Genomic DNA, 25,309 nt, shown 5'->3' on the forward strand with positions numbered 1-25,309 from the left:
GGAAATCGCTTTGGCACTTCTCGCATTTATTGGACAATTTAACGCTGAATTATGAATGATTTTAATAAAATAATCTAAAAAAATAAAATAATCTGTAAAATAAAATAATCTGTCATGAAAGAACACGGTTAAATGCACTTTAAATAGAAAGGGATATGTAGCATTTTGGGGGGAAATGCCGTGGCGTGGATATGTAGCGACTTGACAAAAAATAATTACTTGGTTCAGTTAAAAGCTGTTAATTAGTTCGGGATGTCATTTTGAAGTTTATTATCATTAAGGAGTTCATCTCATCTCATCTCATTATCTCTAGTCACTTTATCCTTCTACAGGGTCGCAGGATCCTATCCCAGCTGACTACGGGCGAAAGGCGGGGTACACCCTGGACAAGTCGCCAGGTCATCACAGGGCTGACACATAGACACAGACAACCATTCACACTCACATTCACACCTACGCTCAATTTAGAGTCACCAGTTAACCTAACCTGCATGTCTTTGGACTGTGGGGGAAACCGGAGCACCCGGAGGAAACCCACGCGGACACGGGGAGAACATGCAAACTCCACACAGAAAGGCCCTCGCCGGCCACGGGGCTTGAACCCGGACCTTCTTGCTGTGAGGCGACAGCGCTAACCACTACACCACCGTGCTGCCCTTCTTGTAATCAGAAAAAGTGATTTTACTCGAAACAATGGAATTGGATATATCACGTTTTGGAACCAAACTCTTCAAATACTGTCGATTTAAAATATGTCGAGCATCTGATGTACAAATCACTGGGTATGATGTTACTAAAGAAACGATGAAATATCAAAGCGGATGCATTAATATACGTAAACCTGTGATTTGGAGCTGCACTACTGTCAGAGATGCTATTACAGAAAACTCATCAACACCTTCCAACCAATCAGGTTTGAGAATTTAACAGTGCTGTGGTATAAAATAAAATAAAATAAAATAATTATAATACAATCTTAGAAACACAGACAGTTTGTTTAGCAAAGAGCTGATTGTGCTGCATGTGAGTTGGTGTTATCTTAGCGAGCTAAACAACATCAGAAGAATAGCTAGAGATCTAAAAACAACATTATGAATACCAGTTAGAGCTGTACTTAAAGTGTTAGCCTTGTGAAAGGCACGAAGATGTAGTGCTGATCTCACAATATTGCGAATGTGTGTCATTGAACCGATTATCAGCACACGCCTGGACATATGAGGTATCCCCATTCAGTGGAAAAATATTTCAAGTCACATGACAATTCCTTTACGCACATATATAAATATATAAATAAATAAGGGTTTGTCCAACGTGTCAGTCCACGTCTGTAGCGTGAGTGAAGGCACCAGGGTCGCTGTTCCTGTGTGCCTTCACGTTCATCACTTCTCCTCGTTAGTGCTGCGGCGCATGATCCGTTTCTCGGAGGTGGTTATCCAGTGGAGAGCCGTGGCCGCGGTGCCGTCACCACTCTGCTGTGAAAAACACAAGAACGCGGCCCACAGGAACGCCGAGCAGCCCATGAAGACGGTGCGCAAGTACAGCGGCATCAACACGAAGTTCAGGAACTGAGCGAATAAAACCAAGAAACCATAAAGTTCCAGTACAACAAGAAGGATAAAGACTTTAAAAGGATGAAATAATGAAAGAAAAATCACTCAGAAAATGAATTCAAGTACTCTAATTCTGGTTTTTCATCAGCGTATTGATTGATATTATGTAGAATATGTACAGTAGGGGAGAGCGGGGAGACTTGGGACAAGTTTTCAGCTTTTGTAGATTGCGTGAAATGCTTTGCAGGTAGCGTCAGGGCTCTACATTAACTTTTGAAACCACTTGTCCTGTCGGGCAAGTTGAAAAGAAATTTACTTGTCCGAATGTGAAGTTGACTTGTCCGAAGAGAAAAAAAAACAGAAATAAAGTATTTGTAACCCAACAATCTTTATGGCATTTGTTTCCGAATTCACAACATATGCATAATATCTATGAATCAAAAGTAATCAATACTTGATATACTGAGGCAAAAGTTCAAAAATATAGTAAAAGAGACTGATTGATACAATAATTCACCAATTATTATGCTGAAGTTCAGAAGCAATATATTCCAATAGAGTAGAAATCTCATCTCATCTCATTATCTCTAGCCGCTTTATCCTGTTCTACAGAGTCGCAGGCAAGCTGGAGCCTATCCCAGCTGACTACGGGCGAAAGGCGGGGTACACCCTGGACAAGTCGCCAGGTCATCACAGGGCCGACACATAGACACAGACAACCATTCACACTTACGGTCAATTTAGAGTCACCAGTTAACCTAACCTGCATGTCTTTGGACTGTGGGGGAAACCGGAGCACCCGGAGGAAACCCACACGGACACGGGGAGAACATGCAAACTCCGCACAGAAAGGCCCTCGCCGGCCACGGGGCTCGAACCCGGACCTTCTTGCTGTGAGGCGACAGCGCTAACCACTACACCACCGTGCCGCCCAGAGTAGAAATTATGAACATAAAATGTTAAGAACAAAATAACTATACTATGAGATCCAGAAACACTAATCATTATATACACACAGATCAGTACTCTGCAGTTCAGTAACAAATATCACAAAAACTAACATTATCATAAAATTTATGACTTGATGAGATATCACTAGTTTGGACAAGAGAAACAAATAACAACAATGCTACAAATAAAAACAACTGATAACAAAATTGACTGATTAATACTGTAAATCACTGATTATTATAACTAGATTTCAGTGTATCAAATGACAAGATAATATATCTTGTTATGAAAACCTCCACACCTCTATTGACTCACAGATGAATGGATATAAATAAAGTTTCTATTCATCTTCATCTATCAGCCCTTGAGTTCTGCTCCATCAATTGGACTCCATCAATCATTCATTTATTTATGAGAAATTGAAAACCAGAAAATTAAAATGATATATATTTTCATGGGGCGGCACGGTGGTGTAGTGGTTAGCGCTGTCGCCTCACAGCAAGAAGGTCCTGGGTTCGAGCCCCGGGGCCGGCGAGGGCCTTTCTGTGTGGAGTTTGCATGTTCTCCCCGTGTCCGCGTGGGTTTCCTCCGGGTGCTCCGGTTTCCCCCACAGTCCAAAGACATGCAGGTTAGGTTAACTGGTGACTCTAAATTGAGCGTAGGTGTGAATGTGAGTGTGAATGGTTGTCTGTGTCTATGTGTCAGCCCTGTGATGACCTGGCGACTTGTCCAGGGTGTACCCCGCCTTTCGCCCGTAGTCAGCCAGGATAGGCTCCAGCTTGCCTGCGACCCTGTAGAAGGATAAAGCGGCTAGAGATAATGAGATGAGATATATTTTCATTTTTAAATGATTAATTTTGAATATATATCCTCCACTGATTAATTGTTGTCTAATTATTCGGTGTGGCTCCTGTATGGTATTTAATGGTCAAAAAAAAAGATAATTTCAAATAATCCATAATTATATCTAAATTATAGAGCCCTGTTTCAAATTCCTAAACTCCCATTACTAATTAGTTCATTAATACAGCCGGTAACCTAATTAGCAGGCATTTGACAGCTTGGTATTTCATAGATAACTTTCCCCACTCCTGCCTCACTCCCTGTCAATCCACACGCATGCAGGCGCACATTCCCCGCCAGCACGCGCTCGGCTATATAATGAACACCATCAACAACAATTCAAAGATTTGGAAATTACCACACACTCAGCGTAAATATACAGTTGAATAATGATCCCGCCAACAGAAATGTCAACAAATCCACGTGTATGACACGATTAAAACCAATCATAAACGACCGTTTACTTTTCAGCTCAAATACACGAAGCGGTATTGAGGTATTTCACCAACGTGACCAAGTCACGTGACGCAGCCATTTTGGACGGCACGCTTAAGTCCTTCAGTGCAAGGCGGTATGAGATGGTGGAGACCTTTGCACATTTTAACAAGAAAGTAAGCTGTGATTCGTGTTAAATTGGATCTGTCTTTTATCACAAACACTGTACCCAGCCTTGGTATGGAGCCCTGTTTATTTATTTCTGTGTCCCGTTTCTTTCTAGCCTCTGTTATTGCGTTTTATGTCTGTCTGCTACATGCAACCCTAGACAAATTAACACTGCCTTGTTTCACTGCTCAGATGGGTTAACAAACACTGACCCATTTACTTTTTGCTAGATATTTTATCAAAATTGCGTTAACTGATAAACTAACCTGAAATGAAATGATCGCTGCAAAGTCTGGAGTACTCTGTTGGCTCCCAATCCTGTCTCTTCACAGCTGCAATCCATTTGGCCCTCTTGTCTGGGTCAGTAGGAAACCGGTAGTGATGTGTCGGTCGCGAACGATCCGGTTCAAAGAGCCGGCTCTTTGAAGTGAACGACGGGAGCCGGCTCTTCGGTGGGAGCCGAGTTGCGGAGCCGAATTAGTTTTTTGTCCTTAGGTGCCTCAGAGAGAGAGACTTTCACAAAAAAAGTTGCTGTCCGATTGCGTCTTTGTGTTGTCTATTACCATTCAAAGGAAAAAAGTAGCATGGTGTACGCCTACTTTTTTTGGTTGGGCGGGTTGATGTCATTCACAGCTGCGAAAATACGAAAATTGGTGTAATGCTTAAAGCTGTGGAGCGCAGGGGAGAGGAGTCTGTGAGGCACCTGAGGGGGGGAAAATCAGCTCATCTCATCTCATTATCTCTAGCCGCTTTATCCTTCTACAGGGTCGCAGGCAAGCTGGAGCCTATCCCAGCTGACTACGGGCGAAAGGCGGGGTACACCCTGGACAAGTCGCCAGGTCATCACAGGGCTGACACATAGACACAGACAACCATTCACACTCACACCTACGCTCAATTTAGAGTCACCAGTTAACCTAACCTGCATGTCTTTGGACTGTGGGGGAAACCGGAGCACCCGGAGGAAACCCACGCGGACACGGGGAGAACATGCAAACTCCACGCAGAAAGGCCCTCGCCAGCCCCGGGGCTCGAACCCAGGACCTTCTTGCTGTGAGGCGACAGCGCTAACCACTACACCACTGTGCCGCCCGGAAAATCAGCTGTGTATTTTATATTGGTAATATAACACAGTTTTGCATTATGTTTGTGAGAAAATAATTTATTAATTGGTAAGTAAGTTTTATTTCTATAGCTAGAACATTGTTACACTGCTATACTTTACAAAGCTTTACAATGGCTACAAAAACTAAAAAATAAAATGGAAAACATCCTATTGATAAAATAGAAATAATAATGTAATTAATTAACTAGTTAATTGCAGAAATTAAATCAAAAATAAAATCTCGGGAGCCGTTTGGGAGCCAAAAGAGCCGGCTCCTTATAGTAAGAAGAGCCAAAAGAGCCGGCTCCCGAAAAAGAGCCGAAATTCCCATCACTAGAAACGGGTAAAAGGAGCGTCCTGCACGCTGTCCCTGTCTGTTGTGGCAGCCCACAGCACAACAAGCAAACACCATGGTTATTTATAGAGTGCTTACTGACAAATTAATCTATTCTAGGTGTCTAACACGTTTTTTTTCAAGCTGGTTCTCCCTCTCTGTCTGCAGCGTTAGTATGTAGCTTGACGTTCAAAATGGCGGACACCGGGGCGTCACGTGACCCTGTGACGTCAGGTGAAATACCTCAATTGGCCGGTTTCGCAAGTGGAATATTGCGCATGCGCACATCGCTCTTTCTGAATAGAAACATCCGGCGATTCATCAAAACAATATGGCGAGTGAGATGCTTCGGAAATCATGTTAATAAACTGATAAATTTGATATGTAACCCGAATATCAGCGTATTTTGGCACTTGTCCGATCGGACAAGTAACTGAGACGATGAACTTGTCCGAGATTAAGTATCACTTGTCCCGGACAAGCGGACAACCGTTAATGTCGAGCCCTGAGCGTCACTTCATATTGCATTAGAGAGGATTTACCTCTTATACCCTCTTAGCACAACATGGGTTTCTCAGCTTGTCACATATAATGGCTTTCAGGATTCATTTTTTCTGTCTTTTTTTTGCAGGGAGACATGGGACATTTGGGGGAGACATGGGACATTATGTTGGGAGACTTGGGACATAATGAGGAGACATGGACCAAAAATAAAATACCTAGCTTAATCCTACATGTTGAATTTTTATTCATTAGCTTGTAAACTTGGCGGCACGGTGGTGTAGTGGTTAGCGCTGTCGCCTCACAGCAAGAAGGTCCGGGTTTGAGCCCCGTGGCCGGCGAGGGCCTTTCTGTGTGGAGTTTGCATGTTCTCCCCGTGTCCGCGTGGGTTTCCTCCGGGTGCTCCGGTTTCCCCCACAGTCCAAAGACATGCAGGTTAGGTTAACTGGTGACTCTAAATTGAGCGTAGGTGTGAATGTGAGTGTGAATGGTTGTCTGTGTCTATGTGTCAGCCCTGCGATGACCTGGCGACTTGTCCAGGGTGTACCCCGCCTTTTGCCCGTAGTCAGCTGGGATAGGCTCCAGCTTGCCTGCGACCCTGTAGAAGGATAAAGCGGCTAGAGATAATGAGAATGAGATGAGCTTGTAAACTTGTACCATATGAACTGTATGAACACACAGTGCTGGTACAGCGATAGAAAAATATCAGTTTACCCAAAACCTGACTCGACAAAACAGTTCCATTCTCAAGAAAGAATGACATAAGAGTAATCCTCATGCAGGGACACGCCCACATTTTAAAAAAATTTAAACAATTTTATATTTGTAAACCACAAGAAAAAACCCGGAACGTGATGAACTGTCCCAACTCTCCCTATCTGAACATTTTGAAAAAAGAAAAAATCCTTAAATGTTTTTTTCCCCCAGAATTTAAATTTAAAGCTAGGCTGCCTTTCAGATTTTTCAAGTCTTGGTCATAAAAAGAATTTTCCCGACACCCAATTATTTTTGTTTAGTGGACCGAAAGCTACTTCGCTAATTTGAATCACAGACTTCCAATTTTATTTTATTATTTTTTAAATAAAACAATGAATGAATTTATCTCCACATGGCCCTAAATTCTCCGCTATTTTTTCCTGCTTCACCATGACCCAATTCAAGATACTAAGGGTGTATTCAGACCAGGATAGTTCGATAGTTCACTTGCTTTGGTCCGAACCAAATGTTTTTTTTATTTTTTCATTTTGGTGCGGTTCGCTTTCACACTGTACGTTTTAGTAAGCGGATCAAAATCTGTCAACAAAGCCACGCGCCCTGAGGTCGTTCAGCTATTGGTCAGAGACGACACGCGCACAAAGCGTTAAGTTCAAAAGTAGTCATGGAGGCTTTCCGTGCTGTTATTCTTTTTAATGTCATCAAAGCTATATGTTTTTTCCAGTTTTTACTGTTTTCACAATTGTGCGATTACTATGCTGTTGTACAAGTAATTTATCAACGACGACGACAAAGGGCAAGGCAGCTACGGAGGATCGCGCTGATGAGCGCACATCATGTTGTGACAGTTCTGGCTCTTCATGCAAGACGGAGGGATATTCGCCTTATCCATCGTAATAGATGAATTTCTTTTTTGCGTCGCTAGTACCGCCACTTTTTGAAAGAACGTCCCTGATTTTAATGTAGGTCTGACGGAGTTTCTTCACTTTTAGCCGACATTGTTCTGGGGAGCGCGTGAACCCCTTCTCCTTCATTTTCTCACTGAATACAGCAAACACGTCGCCATTTTTGTGTGTTCTCTCCAAAAGCTCAGATATGTGGACATCTGCCCATATATCCACAAGGGTACGCGTTTCTTCCTCGGCCCACGTTTGCCCCTACTCATTTTTTGTACTCTGTAGTCTAGCCTACCACTGGTCTGAATGACTGAACGACTGTTGTAAGGTTCCCTTGACAACCGAAACAGTGTTTGCACTTTGCGGTGGAGTGTCAAGACTCTGTTTCCCATAATGCTCGACAAACGACGGAAGCTCCCGAGGTACAAAAAAGCAAAACTGTCAGATTAGGTCCGGTCTGCTTTCACACCTCCAAAATATCCGCACCAGAGTTCCTTTGGTCCGGACCGAGTCCGACCTTGCAGCTCGGTCTCGGTCCGCTTGTTTGGTCCGGACCAGAGTTCAGTGGTTTGTATTCAGACCAACCCAAAAGGTCCGGACCAAGGGAAATTTGGTTCATTTAGTCGTTTGGTCCGGACCAAACAACGTAGGTGTGAATACGCCCTAAGTCATGCATCACGTGGTGGGCTTTCCCCGTTCACGCAAGGCATTGTGGGATACAAATTTGAAAAAGGAGAGAAAAATGGAGGGCGTGAGTGTGCGAATGAAACGTGAAAGACCGACTACAGTAACGGAAAGAAAGTGAGAATAAAAGACGTTATGTTATATACGAAGGAAAGGAAACGCAGGACCAAACTAATAAATATGGGCGCTCAGCGAGCACCTCGTTGTGATCAGCTGTTCGTTTAGCGACAGAATGATGGAACTGTCAGTGCACGCTCAAAGGTAAACCTGCGCATGCGCACACACATGGACTTCCTCTGTCTGCTTGACTGCACGAAGCGAGCGATTTCATTTCATGCACATTATTTGCTTTAATCCCCTCAAATTAAATAACTTCCCAGCCACAGAATGGCCTGATATTTTGTGAGATATTACAGAAATAAACATATATCGCAATAACCACATTTCAAAGGGAACTCAATTTCACAGATTTTATGAAATCGAAAGGCCCCCTCGCTTTAATAAATAATACTCTATCTGGTAGCTCTAGATTTCCATCCTTTAATTCCTCACAAATCCTCAATTCACCAGCGTACATTACACCATAGAATAGAGGAGGAGGAGGAGGAGGCGACGTAGAAAATACAAGTTTTTGGCTGACTAAAATATCGAACTGCACAAACCTTACTGCAGCGTCCAGCTTCATGGCTCCGAAGCAAGTCGGTTACTCTCAGAGCCAACATCTAACTTCTGATGGAATCAAAACCTGAGTGGTTGAAATTCATTTCTGGGAATACAAACGGTCCCAAGTCTTCCTGTCCCAAGTCTCCCTGCTCTCCTCATATTATGTGCCATAATCCAGTCAGTACACACTGATAATGCAGCGCTGAGGCACTTTGAGATTTTTAGCACTGGATTACGTACTGCTTTGAATGAAGCAAAGAAAAGAAAAATAGATTCTGCTTCATCTTCCTCAAAACCAGTGGAAATGACAAAATTCTCATTAAAGTTATTTAATAGTCGTTGATGCATAAATAGTGTGTCAGCGTACAGTCTGTGAAAAGTTCAACACCGGTCCAACTTTTTTAACAGACGATAAAGCTTAATGAGGTACTGCATAATTACATGTGGTTTTTATTAAAGCTTTAAACTGAATGATCTGATTGTACTGGGTTAATACTGACAAAATGACCTGGATTTTATGGATTGAAATTGGCTCAAAGCGCCATCTACTGGTTTTAAGTCATTCTCAAACTTGTAAGGCCCATGCTGACGTAAAGTCAACCATTTGGGACATATCGACTTCATGAAATATATATATATATATATATATATATATATATATATATATATATATATATATATAAATAAACAATGTTCACACCGTCTAATCAGAGGTGGTTGGCCGTCCCACTTTCCCAAGCCAACGCCCTTGAGTGGAAATCTGTAAAACTGCGCTTATTTTCAAATATATCCTGATCACGACTCTCTGAGCAACTCCTCCCTCACACATCCACGCCCCCACACACTCCCCGCCCCACTCCCCTCCTCAGCCCCTCCTTGCCCCTCCAGGCCCGGCACCATGGGGGGGCGAAAGGGGGCATCGCCCCCTCGTGGCTACAGCCCCGCCCCCTCAACGGAGACTCAGATCACTTGTTTTCTTATGAAAATATAATGTATTATAGACGTATTAATAATTTGCATTTTCAAATACGAAATATTAAGTGGTTGAGCATTGCACAAAAATACATTTCACATAAATCACTACTAAAACTGGCACGGTAGAACAAATCTGATTGGTTGTTATGATTCTTACGTTGCAATCGTAGAATTCAACTGTATTAAGGTAGGATTATTTCAAAAAGCCTGAATTTAATATTAACCCTGTTTAGACATATGTATCAATCCTAACTACTGGGGACTAGTTATTGTGGGTGTATGTGTGAAATGCTGACACAGCCGCGCACACACAGACCTGTGATAAGGACAAGGGGCGGGGTCGTGCGGGCGGGCGGGGGTTTTACATGCACACTTACAAGTGCACTGTCTCTGCAATATCCTGTAATATGCAGTCAGTTTACGGGAGTAGTCTTTCCCCTTCCGAATTAAACGAATTCAATCACAATATTGTGAATCCATTTTCTTTCTTTGTAGGCTAAGTTTATTTCCGTTTATGTTGGTGTATGTGTTCATATATGGTCCGCTTTGTGCGCAAATAGTGTAAGAATATGTGTCGTTGACGTCACCCCCCATGCAGCAGGGGTGAAAATTCATCACTTCAGAGTGTTTATTTTGTCCCCTACACACCTAACTGGGATCGCGGATTAAGTGGTTAGCGTTGACTCGGTGCGAGTCAGGAAGGCTATTACTGGTGCAGCCGCGGGGTCTGTTGATTTTTTAAAATATTATTTTGGCCGACCAGCCAAGTACACTGTAAAAAAAAATAGTTGAGAATACTTGAAATTTCAAGGCAACAGTCTGCATTAAGAATTTTATGTTTTGCCAACGATGTGCCCATGATAATCCAAACTATGATAAAACTGTTATCTTTATTAAGAATTCTTAATTAAGTCAATTTTCAATTCCTCATTCTGCCAACATAGATTTCTCTTTTTGCTGAACAGTGGCATTCACAGTAGTGCAAAAAGGCAATTGAGGTTATCACAATTTTTTTTTTTTAGATTTTTTTGGGGCTTTTTTCACCTCTATTTGGATAGGACAGCGTAGAGACAGGAAATGAGCGGGAGGGAAATGACCTCGGGTCGGAACCGAACCCGGGTCCCCGGATTTATGGTATGGCGCCTTATCCACCTGAGCCACGACGCCCCCGAGGTTTTCACAATTTATCATTAAACTATACATGCCTTTTTTCATTGTTCTACACAATTACAAAAATTTTTAAAACCCATGTCATGGGTATGGCGTCGTGGCTCAGGTGGATAAGGAGCCATACCATAAATCTGGGGACCCAGGTTCGATTCTGACCCGAAGTCATTTCCTGTCCTGCTCATTTCCTGTCTCTACACTGTCCTATCCAAATAAAGGTGAAAAAAGCCCCCCAAAAAAGTCTGATAACCTCAATTGCCTTTTTGCACTACTGTGAATGCCACTGTTCAGCAAAAAGAGAAATCTATGTTGGCAGAATGAGGAATTGAAAATTGACTTAATTAAGAATTCTTAATAAAGATAACAGTTTTATCATATTTTGGATTATCATGGGCACATCATTGGCAAAACATAAAATTCTTAATGCAGACTGTTGCCTTGAAATTTCAAGTATTCTCAACTATTATTTTTTTACAGTGTACCTTAGACTTGCATTGACGTTTTGTTTTCATGCCGCGGAGCTATTTGTATGTATTTTAAATGTAAAGGACTTGCCTGTAGGTTTGTGTGTGTTGTTTTATATTTGGCATCTTTCCGGTTGTAACGCGTGTCTGTGAGAAAATCAGAGGGGAGGGGGGGTAACAGGTGGGCACGGGGGTTGATAAAGCGCAACTGCCCTGGTAATATGCCACATGATTTTCCCGTACTAAAGCAACCTTCGGGGCCATGGTGGTTTTGTGGTTGGCGCAGTTAATTGTTTGAAACACGTTGTCAGACCGCCATCACTACTACACACTATATGAAAAAATATTTGCCCCCTTGCGATTTCTAATTGCCCCCTTAGTAAACTGTTCCTGGCGCCGGGCCTGTGCCCCTCCCTGAGCCCCTCCCTGAGCCCCTCCCTGAGCCCCTCCCTGAGCCCCTCCCTGACCCACCTGTCAGCCCCTTATCCGCTTTTTCCAAAATCATGTTTGTATGGAGTTAGGCTCAGAGCTGAGTATACCTTTTGGTTCTTGCTGAAATGAATGGTAGTGATGTGATTTTAGTCTTCTGTGAATTTATTATCGATTGCAAAAGGAAGAATTATGTCCGTGTCTTTAGTCTTTAGATTCCTGAAGTCTTTGTTCGGCCAGGTTTAAGGTGGGCGGGGCTATTTTAGAAGCAGGCGATGCCAAGAATTCTGAATTGCCAATATATTCACATCAGCGATTCTGAAATTCATTTATTCAGTTGTTTCAGTAATGAAATGAACTGTCTAGCCTTGGTAAAAATGTTAGTAACGGTCTGTCTCTGTTGACCCAACATGATCTAACTCTCTATATTCTCCACCCTGTCCTGTTTTGCCTGTTACTCTCTCCTAATATGGTCATCATTTCCTGTTGCTCTTACTTTTTTGTCATGGTTATTAATTTTCGTTGTCTGTATTTCAAACTCAGACACTGATTATAATTATATTTATTGTATTAACTCTGATGAACACTGCTTCTAATAATTCCGCTTAGCAAAAAAATACAAGGTCCGTGTCGATAATATTAGCTAAAGTATTTTATTGTGGAGTTAGCGTCAGTAGGCTGTGTGTTCAGCCGCTGAACACAGAGGAACAACAGTGTTGACAAAATAAAAGAAGCAAAGGGTGCGCTCAGTTTATGGATCTACAGAGAGAGAGAGAGAGAGAGAGGAACGTCATGCATAACATACCTGCATGAAGGGCCAGTACATGAGTCCTGTCTGAAATTCAGAAAAACAAAATCAACATAAATTTCAATAAGATAAAAAAATACAACACCGAAATATCACATGCAATGAGTGTTATGTAAGGTTATATGATAAATACGTCACAGATTTTCATAATTTCATTATGTTTTTGTCACCTACTGTATATCACTGATTTTTTTTTCATTTGAATTAAGCGCTGATTTTTATGTCCTACCTTATATGTGTTGAAGAATTTTTCCCTCCAGTCCTCAAATACATCCTCTTTGCCCTCCAACACACTCACTCCTGTGAAAAAAAAAGTCCTGATTCTTCATCTTTCATCAAATGAAGATTGGAAAGGGTGCGAGGAAAAGACAAGAGCGCTCTGAGAACACAATATCCCATTTTACCAGAGTTATGGCAACTCAGCCATAACTCTGGTAAAATGCGACTGAATTGAACGAAATTGCAATATGTGAACTAGACAGGGACACTCTAACGAGTGCAAACCCCGCCTTTTCCCTATTAAAATACATTGGGCGAAAATTTCGAAGTTCTGCCATGACCTTGACCTTTGACCTTTGACCTCCAAAATTTAATGGTTTCCTTCCTGGGTGATTGGCAACACATGTACAAAATTTGGTCCAAATCGATCCATTGGTTCTTGAGATATCTTGCAGACACACAGACAGACAGACAGACAGACAGATACACACACACACAGACTGACGCAGGTGAAAATAATAACCCCGCCGACTACTGTCGGCGGGGTTAATTATTGACATATAACAAAGAATCCTGTCAAGTTTCATGAAATTCCTCCAAAAATTGTGAGAGGAGTTGATTTCAGAAGGTGAGTACACTTCCTGGGACGGACGGATGGACGGAAGGACATCGCCACGACGTAATCCCCCTTCGGGCCTTTCGGCCAGTGGGGGATAAAAATTGTGAGGGAAGTTGATTTCAGAAAGCAAGCACACTTCGATGAAATTGCCAAAGTACAAGTTTGTTAATCATCAAGGGCATAACTCTGGGAAAATTCACCCAAATTAAACAAAATTTGAATCTGCGTATAACTGTCATATAACAAAGCCTTTCGCCAAGTTTGGTGAAATTCCTCCACAAATTGTGAGAGGAGTTGATTTCAGAAGAACGTCCACCCTCATGAAGTTGTCAAAGTACAAGTTATTTAATCAAGGGTCAAAACTCTGGGAAAATTTTCGCAAACGAAATTAAATCGCAATCTGCGTATTACCGTCATATAACAAGGCCTTTTGCCAAGCTTCAAGAAATTCGTCCAAAATTGTGAGAGGAGTTGATGTCAGAAGGTGAGCACACCTTCATGAAATTGTCAAAGTACAAGGTTGTAAATCAAGGGCCACAACTCTGGTAAAATACGATTGAATTGAACAAAATTACAATATGCGTACTACTGACATATAACAATGCCTTTTGCCAAGTTTGGTGAAATTCCTCCAAAAATTGTGAGAGGAGTTGATTTCAGAAGGAAAACACACTCTCATGAAATTGTCAAATTATCATACGTCAACCTATACGGAATGTCCGTATTTTATACGGATTTGATTCAATAAACGTAGTATACGGGCGTACAAATAAAGTTATACAGATTCTTTAAAAAAAACTTCAATATTTATTTAGAGCTATAATCAATTCCCACGATAATAAAAGAGCGCATAACATTTACAAACGTACTGTGCACCACAGAAAGCACAGACAGACAGTAAAGAGTCTTATGAAATCGCGCGTTATCTTGTGGTAGCGAGACTTCGTTCCACTTTTGATCATGCGCACACCGCATTGCAAGAATCCTGCCAACCGTGAAGTAACATTTTGTTTGAAAAGCGTATTTCCACCTGAGCAACTTTCAATAGCGACTGAAAAGATTCTGAATGGGCACTCCGGCAAAGAAATTCAAAACACAATACAGCGGTAGGTTTCTCCCTGAATGGAAGGACCTTTTCAATGGCATAATCCAACTGGCAGCCTCCAAAAACGAAGAATACACACACTGCACACTGTGTGTGCGTGACATCAAAGTTGCAGCATTGGGAGTGTATGATGTGAAAGAACATTTCAAATCGAAACTACATCAGCGGAATGCAAGCCAAAGGCAAAATCAGCCACTGATGACAGTATTTGCGTGCTCAAAAACTGATATGCCAACAACTGGAAAAGACAGAAAACACAAGGTAGTGGGCGTTTTAGTTCAAGTTAGGCAGTGCTCTGTTTACCCCACAGTAATGCTGACTGTGAGAGAGTTTTCTCTCAAGTCAGGAAGATGCACACAGAGAGCAGAAAGAACCTGAATGCAGACACACTGACCTGGCCTACTGCAGTGTAAGATCAACACAGACACTTGCTGTGACATGCAGCCTAGTGAGGTATTGGTGCAGACTGCTAAAAAAGCTGTCATGGAGTACAATTCAGAACATTAGAGTGACACTTTGTGTTTTTGTCAAACATTGGAGTTTTGTATTCATTCTGAAGATTTATTGTTATTAATCCATCCATAAAGTAACTGGGATATATCATTGTTAATTATCATTCAAATTTTAGGTAAATTATTTTAATTTGCATCTTATAAGGATTTTATAAGGGAAATACGGATTTTGGAGGTTGGCTATACAGGTTTGATTGACCAAAGGTTGACATGTATGAATTATAATTTTGTAAATCAAGGGCTGTAACTCTGGTAAAATGTGACTGAATTTAACGCAATTGCAATATGCATATTATCGACATATAACAAAGAATCCTGACAAGTTTTGTAAAATTCCTCCAAAAATTGTGAGAGGAGTTGATTTCAGAAGGTGAGCACCCTTCCCAGGACGGACGGATGGACATCGCCACGACATAATCCACCTTCGGGTCTTTCAGCCAGCGGGGGATAAATAAAACAACAGCAGGAATCTAGGACAAACGTATAGTCCAAATGAAACAAATTTATCCAGTGAAGGTCTACTCGAAAGCATAGAACTTGTGGACTTGACTTTTCAGAGGTTTTCTGAAAATACGTTAACGTTGGGGTGGCACGGTGGTGTAGTGGTTAGCGCTGTCGCCTCACAGCAAGAAGGTCCTGGGTTCGAGCCCCGTGGCCGGCGAGGGCCTTTCTGTGTGGAGTTTGCATGTTCTCCCCGTGTCCGCGTGGGTTTCCTCCGGGTGCTCCGGTTTCCCCCACAGTCCAAAGACATGCAGGTTAGGTTAACTGGTGACTCTAAATTGACCGTAGGTGTGAATGTGAGTGTGAATGGTTGTCTGTGTCTATGTGTCAGCCCTGTGATGACCTGGCGACTTGTCCAGGGTGTACCCCGCCTTTCGCCCGAAGTCAGCTGGGATAGGCTCCAGCTTGCCTGTGACCCTGTAGAACAGGATAAAGTGGCTAGAGATAATGAGATGAGATGAGACGTTTACGTTGATTTTTCTTTTGACATTCCAGCCGAATCAATCGTCAAGCACAATGCATGAATGAAGAAAACGAGCTGAAATACAAGCTTAGCCTCAAATAGTATTTGGTGGATTTTAGTCTCAATATTGACTTGGTCTTGCTTTCATTCGGACTCAGTCTTTAAGACTCGACCTCGGCTCTTGGACTTCAAAACTTCGGTCTTGATTACAGTTCGAATAAAGTGACTTTTCTTATTGATGATGATGATGATGATGATGGATAAAGCATCATGAATCTGCTTTTTCTTCATTTCTTCATTTTCTGCACAGCAGCCTACAAACATGTCCGCCAAGAACTACGTTACCCATCGGCCCTCGCACATCACATATTTCACATCACCAGCACCTGTGTCTTGTCATACCTGGTTTAGTACTCCATTCAGTTCAGTTCACGATTGGTTCCTTTGTCTAGCTGCTGTCATATGTTATCATGTTTACCCATGCCATGGTTTGTGTTCTTCTTCCATGGACTCTCGCTCATGCTGATAGTCTTTGTTTGTTTTATTTAAAGGCACTGACTGCAAAGTCATCTGAAATAATTTTTTTTTTTTAATTGTGCTTGGAATTTTCCTATGTCTCGCAAGAACAATATCATGCAGACGAACAAGATGAGATCATTTTGATGCCCTGAGGGTCGCGTTTCTCTGTTTTGGGACCGTTTTCCTCCCTCTTGAGGTAAACAGTACAATCCTATGGAAACAGGAAACAGCTGAACGCGAGGGAGTTGCTTTAACTAATTAGCATAACTATGGAACTGCGTCACACCAAGATGGCGACGCCACCAAGAAAACATTGGGACTCTGCATCGACATTAACTCGGAGAGTTCTGAGTCGCAGGGATTGGGTAATTTGTGGTTGATGTTCGCGAATAGATCCGTGAAACAAACAAAAGACGACGAATATATCTTTTCTCTGTTCCTGCTTTTGTGTTCTCGTTTCTTTCTCTGTAAGATCAAAACATTAGGTGCAGAACTCCATACCATATCGCTAGTGTGGACTCGAGCCCATGCATTCTAAGGCTAAGATAGCTAAGCGCTAGCTAGAATGATTTAGTTATCTGTCCAGAAAAATGACACGTCATCCATCTAACCTTGCTCATTCTTGCAGTTCCACTCACTAGGCAGGCTTTCCTTTTCTTTTCCGCTGGATGGAGAGTCGAGTCCGCCATGTTTGTTTGCTCACACCGAATTGTTTTGGTTAAAAGTAGGTCAAACGCCCTACGATGGTCACGTGATGTAATATTGTTGCTTGCTTGCTTCGGTGATCTCCGGAATCGTAAAATGTGGGATGCTTTTTATCTCAGCAAAACATTTACACACAGAATACATGGAGTGTGTATGTGTGTGTGTGTGTGTGCAGCAGCAAAACATCTCGAAACTCCAACAGAAAAGAAATAGAATATTTCACTCAGAATTCAACTTTGCAGTCAGAACCTTTAAAATATTATCGCAGATTTAAATCTCATCTCATCTCATCATCTCTAGCCGCTTTATCCTGTTCTACAGGGTCGCAGGCAAGCTGGAGCCTATCCCAGCCGACTACGGGCGAAAGGCGGGGTACACCCTGGACAAGTCGCCAGGTCATCACAGGGCTGACACATAGACACAGACAACCATTCACACCTACGCTCAATTTAGAGTCACCAGTTAACCTAACCTGCATGTCTTTGGACTGTGGGGGAAACCGGAGCACCCGGAGGAAACCCACGCGGACACAGGGAGAACATGCAAACTCCACACAGAAAGGCCCTCGCCGGCCACAGGGATCGAACCCGGACCTTCTTGCTGTGAGGCGACAGCGCTAACCACTACACCACCGTGCTGCCCGCAGAGTTACATAACCACTTAAATAATACATGTTTTAGTCAAAACAAAACTCTACCGTGACTTCTCCTTGACACATTTTGTTCAGTATTGCACACTTAAATAACCTTTATCCAAGGTTCTTTGTATCCATTGTTTCTAAAATAAAAAATTAATCTTCTAACCGCATGATTTGTTGTAAGGTGGAGCGCAACATGCATACGGTTTAAGGTTTCCACATCGGAAATGTTGATCTCGAAGCTTTTTATCTTCTCATATCTTGAATCCTCTAAGTCCTTTTAAAGGGGAACTGAAGGCAATTTTTTTATTATCAAAATTCTATTTATCTCATTTTATGAAATATACAGTGGTGCTTGAAAGTTTGTGAATCCTTTAGAATTTTCTCTATTTCTGCATAAATATGACCTAAAACAACATCAGATTTTCACACAAGTCCTAAAAGTAGATAAAGAGAACCCAGTTAAACAAATGAGATAAAAATATTATACTTGGTCATTTATTTATTGAGGAAAATGATCCAATATTACATATCTGTGAGTGGCAAAAGTATATGAAGCTTTTGCTTTCAGTATCTGGTGTGACCCCCTTGTGCAGCAATAACTGCAACTAAACGTTTGCGGTAACTGTTGATCAGTCCTGCACACCGGCTTGGAGGAATTTTAGCCCGTTCCTCCGTACAGAACAGCTTCAAGTCTGGGATGTTGGTGGGTTTCCTCACATGAACTGCTCGCTTCAGGTCCTTCCACAACATTTCCATTGGATTAAGGTCAGGACTTTGACTTGGCCATTCCAAAACATTCACTTTATTCTTCTTTAACCATTCTTTGGTAGAACGACTTGTGTGCTTAGGGTCGTTGTCTTGCTGCATGACCCGCCTTCTCTTGAGATTCAGTTCATAAATAAATGACCAAGTATCATATTTTTGTCTCATTTGTTTAACTGGGTTCTCTTTATCTACTTTTAGGACTTGTGTGAAAATCTGATGTTGTTTTAGGTCATATTTATGCAGAACTATAGAAAATTCTAAAGGGTTCACAAACTTTCAAGCACCACTGTAGATCTACGGGCAGTGGAAGACAAAATCAGAGCGATCCCAGCATAGACATATAAACATAGACGCCGCATTGAGCTGGTGGCCCCGTTGCTGGGATACGTCAGAGTGTCCGCCATATTGGATGTGGCAAATCTTCCCCGTAAACCAATGCAAGTAAATGGACTGAACTTCATAAAGCCCCTTTCTACAATAATATTTAACTCGATGCTTTTTATTCACCCATTAAGACACACACGTATATATTTGGGAAACAAACAGCCATCAAAACAACATACATAACTTTTAATGTGATGGTTATAAATAGTGTGCGAAATACCCTGTACACTGCAAACTAGCGACAGATCCGCGATAGATAGCTCAGGTAAGCTAATCAGTCAGCATACCGTAGCAAGCTACCAAAACCTGAGGCCACAATAACCAACCTACAAGACTGAATATGATAAATGATGGAAATAGTGGAAAAACTGGAAATGGTGAATGAAAATAAAAATGTACTGTTTTATTTATTGAGTCACCACACAGACCTGCTCTCGCTGAATAAAGTGAGCTGAATGAGCGCCAAACTGAGTTCGGCCAGGTTCTAACGCCATACCAAAACAAAATACATCACTGATTCCTTCACATTCAGAAAGGTTAAAAACATTCATCATACGTTCAAAAACATTCATCATAGTGTGGCACTGTATTCTCTAATTCTCACTGCTTATAACTCTACACCCCCCCGGTGGAGATGAGCTGTGAAACTGAAGACTGAAGGAACAGCTCCCTCTCTGATCCTGACTGTCTGACCTGTTCTGTCAAAATCCTCCATTCTGAAGTGTTCACTGCAGAGCATGGATGACGGAGTAGTAGAAAACCCTTCCCGTCGCACAGCTGTCTCCCACTGCTTTTTCATGGCTTTATTTTTGGGAAACCTACATAGCAGCCTATGTGAAAAGTTAGCTAAGCAACTAAAAACAATCAGCGTACACTGTAAAAAAAGAATAGTTGAGAATACTTGAAATTTCAAGGCAACAGTCTGCATTAAGAATTTTATGTTTTGCCAATGATGTGCCCATGATAATCCAAACTATGATAAAACTGTTATCTTTATTAAGAATTCTTAATTAAGTCAATTTTCAATTCCTCATTCTGCCAACATAGATTTCTCTTTTTGCTGAACAGTGGCATTCACAGTAGTGCTAAAAGGCAATTGAGGTTATCACAATTTTGGCGGGGGCTTTTTTCACCTTTATTTGGATAGGACAGTGTAGAGACAGGAAATGAGCAGGAGAGAGGAGGGATCGGGAAATGACCTCGGGTCAGAATCGAACCCAGGTCCCCGGATTTATGGTATGGCGCCATATCCACCTGAGCCACGACACCATACCCACGACCTGTGTTTTAAAAACTTTATTTCAATATTGAAGTTTTGTAATTGTGTAGAACAATGAAAAAAGGCATGTATAGTTTAATGATAAATAATGATAAATTATGATAACCTTGGGGGCGTCATGGCTCAGGTGGATAAGGCGCCATACCATAAATCCGGGAACCTGGGTTCGGTTCTGACCCGAGGTCATTTCCCGATCCCTCCCCATCTCTCTCTCTCCTGCTTGTTTCCTGTCTCTACGCTGTCCTATCCAAATAGAGGTGAAAAAAGCCCCCAAAAAATCTAAAAAAAATTGTGATAACCTCAATTGCCTTTTTGTACTACTGTGAATGCCACTGTTCAGCAAAAAGAGAAATCTATGTTGGCAGAATGAGGAAATGAAAATGGACTTAATTAAGAATTCTTAATAAAGATAACAGTTTTATCATAGTTTGGATTATCATGGGCACATCGTTGGCAAAACATAAAATTATTAATGCAGACTGTTGCCTTGAAATTTCAAGTATTCTCAACTATTTTTTTTTACAGTGAGTTACGAAGGAAATACTTCGTTGTTTGGAGACAGGTTTCACCGAGCGGCTATTATGCGCGAGACTTCATATTAGCCACAAAGTCAGAAAAATCTGTTCGTAAAATTACGTTATAATGACCAAATACAATGAAAAGTATTTTTCCAGTCTCACCTGTGAAAGGTAATCCCATGTGATCTCGTTTGGACGGTAAACCTGTTGGTACAGTTAAACGCAGCACATGAATGAGGCATCTTTATTCTCGGCTACTGTCTAGACGCTATACCAGAGACGGTTGAAGAATCTCCACTTTGCCACATCCAATATGGCGGCGAGGATGACGTATGATTCTACGCAGAAGGCGGCGTCTATGTTTATATGTCTATGGATCCCAGCACCAAGAAAGCTGCAGTAATTGCTGTGATTTTGCCTTCCACTTTGTATTTCGTTTGCGGTGGAAAAACAAAGACTGTTTCCAGATGGAAAAAGTGTTAAATGTGGAAGTGAACACAGTACACTTTTTTTAGTTTCAGGGTAAACAGAGTTGTAAACAAACTCATATTGCTAGAATAAATAAAGACTTTCGGGCTATTCAAATATAAAATTCCTTGAAAGTACTGTATAAAGAAATAACAAGGAAAATCTTTTTTTTTAAATAATGTCAAATAAGGAAACAATTCAAACAATTAGGAACATGATAGTTACATCGATGATATGACATAATCATAATCATTACCTGTGCAGTTTGTGCTAGAGTGTGAGAATATCCTCGACTATAACGACCGGATGATGGTATTTGGCAGAGGAAGCCCTTCTAACACTTCATTTAAAAGTTATCGCTCCATGTTACATCCTACAGCGGTACAAAGATCGGTTCCCTGACCAAAGGATACCAAACTGCACATTTCAGGGTATGAGCACTGTCAGTACGATGGTATACTCAAGCATATACATCGTTTTTATCCAAAAAAGTGTACAAGTACATAATTTAACCTTCAGTGCCACTGTTTTTGCCTTGAAGAGACGTTCAGATGTTGCTACACCGGTGACACTGACAGTATGGTGAAGCCTCGCTGGGTTTGATTGACATTCCTGTGTGGGTGTGAAAGACTAATCCATGATTATAGGTTTACGCTCCAGCACCACCTTTAAGGAGCCGACCAGGAAAAAAAAAAAAAACAAAGCAGCACAACAAGAAAGCACTTTAAAGAATTATTAAATCTTTATTTCCTGTTGTTGTTATTGTTTTTGATTTACAGGGGGTTCGCTATGGAAGTCTGTTTCCGCCAACTGGGGAAAAAAAATCACATACCATGTTCACTCTCAGAAAATAAAGTACACCTCCGATTCCAAAAAAGTTGGGACAAAGTACAAATTGTAAATAAAAATGGAATGCAATAATTTAAAAATCTCAAAAACTGATATTGTATTCACAATAGAACATAGACAACATATCAAATGTCCAAAGTGAGACATTTTGAAATTTCATGCCAAATATTGGCTCATTTGAAATTTCATGACAGCAACACATCTCAAAAAAGTTGGGACAGGGGCAATAAGAGGCTGGAAAAGTTAAAGGTACAAAAAAGGAACAGCTGGAGGACCAAATTACAACTCATTAGGTCAATTGGCAATAGGTCATTAACATGACTGGGTATAAAAAGAGCATCTTGGAGTGGCAGCGGCTCTCAGAAGTAAAGATGGGAAGAGGATCACCAATCCCCCTAATTCTGCGCCGACAAATAGTGGAGCAATATCAGAAAGGAGTTCAACAGTGTAAAATTGCAAAGAGTTTGAACATATCATCATCTACAGTGCATAATATCATCAAAAGATTCAGAGAATATGGAAGAATCTCTGTGCGTAAGGGTCAAGGCCGGAAAACCATACCGGGTGCCCGTGATCTTCGGGCCCTTAGACGGCACTGCATCACATACAGGCATGCTTCTGTATTGGAAATCACAAAATGGGCTCAGGAATATTTCTAGAGAACATTATCTGTGAACACAATTCACCGTGCCATCCGCCGTTGCCAGCTAAAACTCTATAGTTCAAAGAAGAAGCCGTATCTAAACGTGATCCAGAAGCGCAGACGTCTTCTCTGGGCCAAGGCTCATTTAAAATGGACTGTGGCAAAGTGGAAAACTGTTCTGTGGTCAGACGAATCAAAATTTGAAGTTCTTTATGGAAATCATGGACGCCGTGTCATTCGGACTAAAGAGGAGAAGGACGACCCAAGTTGTTATCGGCGCTCAGTTCAGAAGCCTGCATCTCTGATGGTATGGGGTTGCATTAGTGCGTGTGGCATGGGCAGCTTACACATCTGGAAAGACACCATCAATGCTGAAAGGTATATCCAGGTTCTAGAGCAACATATGCTCCCGTCCAGACGACGTCTCTTTCAGGGAAGACCTTGCGTTTTCCAACATGACAATGCCAAACCACATACTGCATCAATGGCTGCGTAGAAGAAGGGTCCGGGTACTGAACTGGCCAGCCTGCAGTCCAGATCTTTCACCCATAGAAAACATTTGGCGCATCATAAAACGGAAGATACGACAAAAAAGACCTAAGACAGTTGAGCAACTAGAATCCTACATTAGACAAGAATGGGTTAACATTCCTATCCCTAAACTTGAGCAACTTGTCTCCTCAGTCCCCAGACGTTTACAGACTGTTGTAAAGAGAAAAGGGGATGTCTCACAGTGGGAAACATGGCCTTGTCCCAACTTTTTTGAGATGTGTTGTTGTCATGAAATTTAAAATCACCTAATTTTTCTCTTTAAATGATACATTTTCTCAGTTTAAACATTTGATATGTCAACTTCAATTTTTAAAAGATACAAAATAAAGACACTCAGGATGCACCATTGGTGGAACCAGAACCCAGTGGAGTTATTTGTGAGAGTGCTTAGGGGCCTGAGGTTTAAGCAGTAATAGGATTCAGTCTCACCTGTGTAGAAGACGCTGGTGGCTAAGGGCGAGGAGAGGCTCTGATCCAGGGCTAACTTGGTGAGCACCATGCCGAGGGACCGGCCCGGGAACCGGCGCTCCAGCTCGCGCAGCCAGAAGTAGTTCCAGTTGCCATGGAAACACAGCGCCACAAGCGCCACGTTCCTCGTGCGCTTCCAGTCGAGCTCGCCGCCGCCGTGTCTGTGCGTCACGCGCTGATGGAGCAGATCCCCTCCGGCGAACAGACAGCCGTACAGGGACACGTTGGTCAGCCAGGGCACCACCTTCCTCATCCTCTCAAATTACAACCAATAACTCATCATCGGATTATAATCGCGCCGAGGCTCAGGCTGGCACTGCTGAGGGATTCGACCTCTGCTGACTGTCTGAGCGACTTATGAATGAATCCCGTGTGGGTGTGTCCCAGAGCGAGGATAACCTCCTGTCACCCTACTGGCTTGGGCTTGCCAGGTTGGATTAAAACTGTGCGCATCACATGCACGGGTTAGGAGGCACTCAGCTGCACCATTTGCTTTCTTGCAAGGCCGGTTCTGTTCTAAAAGCCCAGGGGCTGGATCAGATTTTCCTATGCAGAGCATTTTTTGGTCTCCCAGTGGCCAGATTTGGTCTCCTAGTCAATGCCAAACCAGCTTCACTGGTGCCCCTTTTCCACCAAAGCAGTTCCAGGGCTGGTTCGGGGCCAGTGCTTAGTTTGGAACCGGGTTTTCTGTTTCCACTGACAAAGAACTGGCTCTGGGGCCAGAAAAACCAGTTCCAGGCTAGCACCAACTCTCTGCTGGGCCAGAGGAAAGAACTGCTTACGTCAGCGGGGGGGCGGAGTTGTTAAGACCAACAACAATAGCAAGACCGCGAAAGATCGCCATTTTTAAGCGACGAGAAGCAGCTGTACAAACGCGAAGTCATCCATTATTATTATTGTTGTTGTTGTTGTTGCTGCTTCTTCCGTGTTGTTTTTGCTTCGATACTCGCGCCAAGGTTTATGCAAATGTAGCGACATAACTGACGTATACAACGACGTAACTGACGTATACAGCGATGTAATGACGTGGCTTCCCTTAGCACCGCGAGCTATGGAAAAGCAAACTGGACATGCCCCTTTTCCACCAAAGCAGTTCCAGGGCTGGTTCGGGGCCAGTGCTTAGTTTGGAACCGGGTTTTCTGTTTCCACTGACAAAGAACTGGCTCTGGGGACAGAAAAACCGGTTCCAGTCTAGCACCAACTCTCTGCTGGGCCAGAGGAAAGAACCGCTTACGTCAACGGGGGGGCAGAGTTGTTAAGACCAACAACAATAACAAGACCGCGAAAGATCGCCATTTTTAAGCGACGAGAAGCAGCAGCTGTACAAACGCGAAGTCATCCATTATTGTTATTGTTGTTGTTGCTGCTGCTGCTTCTTCCGTGTAGTTTTTGCTTCGATATTCGCGCCAAGGT

General features: G+C 42.2%; 1 protein-coding gene across 1 annotated transcript; it reads right to left on the reverse strand.

Moving 5' to 3' along the window:
• Positions 1 to 613: 613 nt before the first annotated feature.
• mpv17l (MPV17 mitochondrial membrane protein like) lies at positions 614 to 24,149 on the reverse strand. The gene is made up of 4 exons (XM_060902680.1): positions 23,858 to 24,149; positions 12,917 to 12,987; positions 12,685 to 12,714; positions 614 to 1,565 (listed from the first exon to the last, which is right to left on the reverse strand). The coding sequence occupies exons 1-4, from the start codon at positions 24,147 to 24,149 to the stop codon at positions 1,380 to 1,382; spliced, it is 579 nt and encodes a 192-aa protein (XP_060758663.1). The 3' UTR covers positions 614 to 1,379.
• Positions 24,150 to 25,309: the final 1,160 nt, after the last annotated feature.

This window comes from Neoarius graeffei, chromosome 20 (genome assembly GCF_027579695.1).
Source record: "Neoarius graeffei isolate fNeoGra1 chromosome 20, fNeoGra1.pri, whole genome shotgun sequence".
NCBI lineage: Eukaryota > Metazoa > Chordata > Actinopteri > Siluriformes > Ariidae > Neoarius > Neoarius graeffei.

Bases quoted from the DNA above. Each gene is read 5' to 3' on its own strand.
- mpv17l (XM_060902680.1), bottom strand. From the start codon at position 24,149: ATGAGGAAGGTGGTGCCCTGGCTGACCAACGTGTCCCTGTACGGCTGT. The intron at 12,715-12,916 runs GTAGGACATAAA...TCTGAATTTCAG, and splicing joins AATTCTTCAACACATATAAG to ACAGGACTCATGTACTGGCC. The intron at 1,566-12,684 runs GTATGTTATGCA...TTATTCGCTCAG, and splicing joins TGTACTGGCCCTTCATGCAG to TTCCTGAACTTCGTGTTGAT.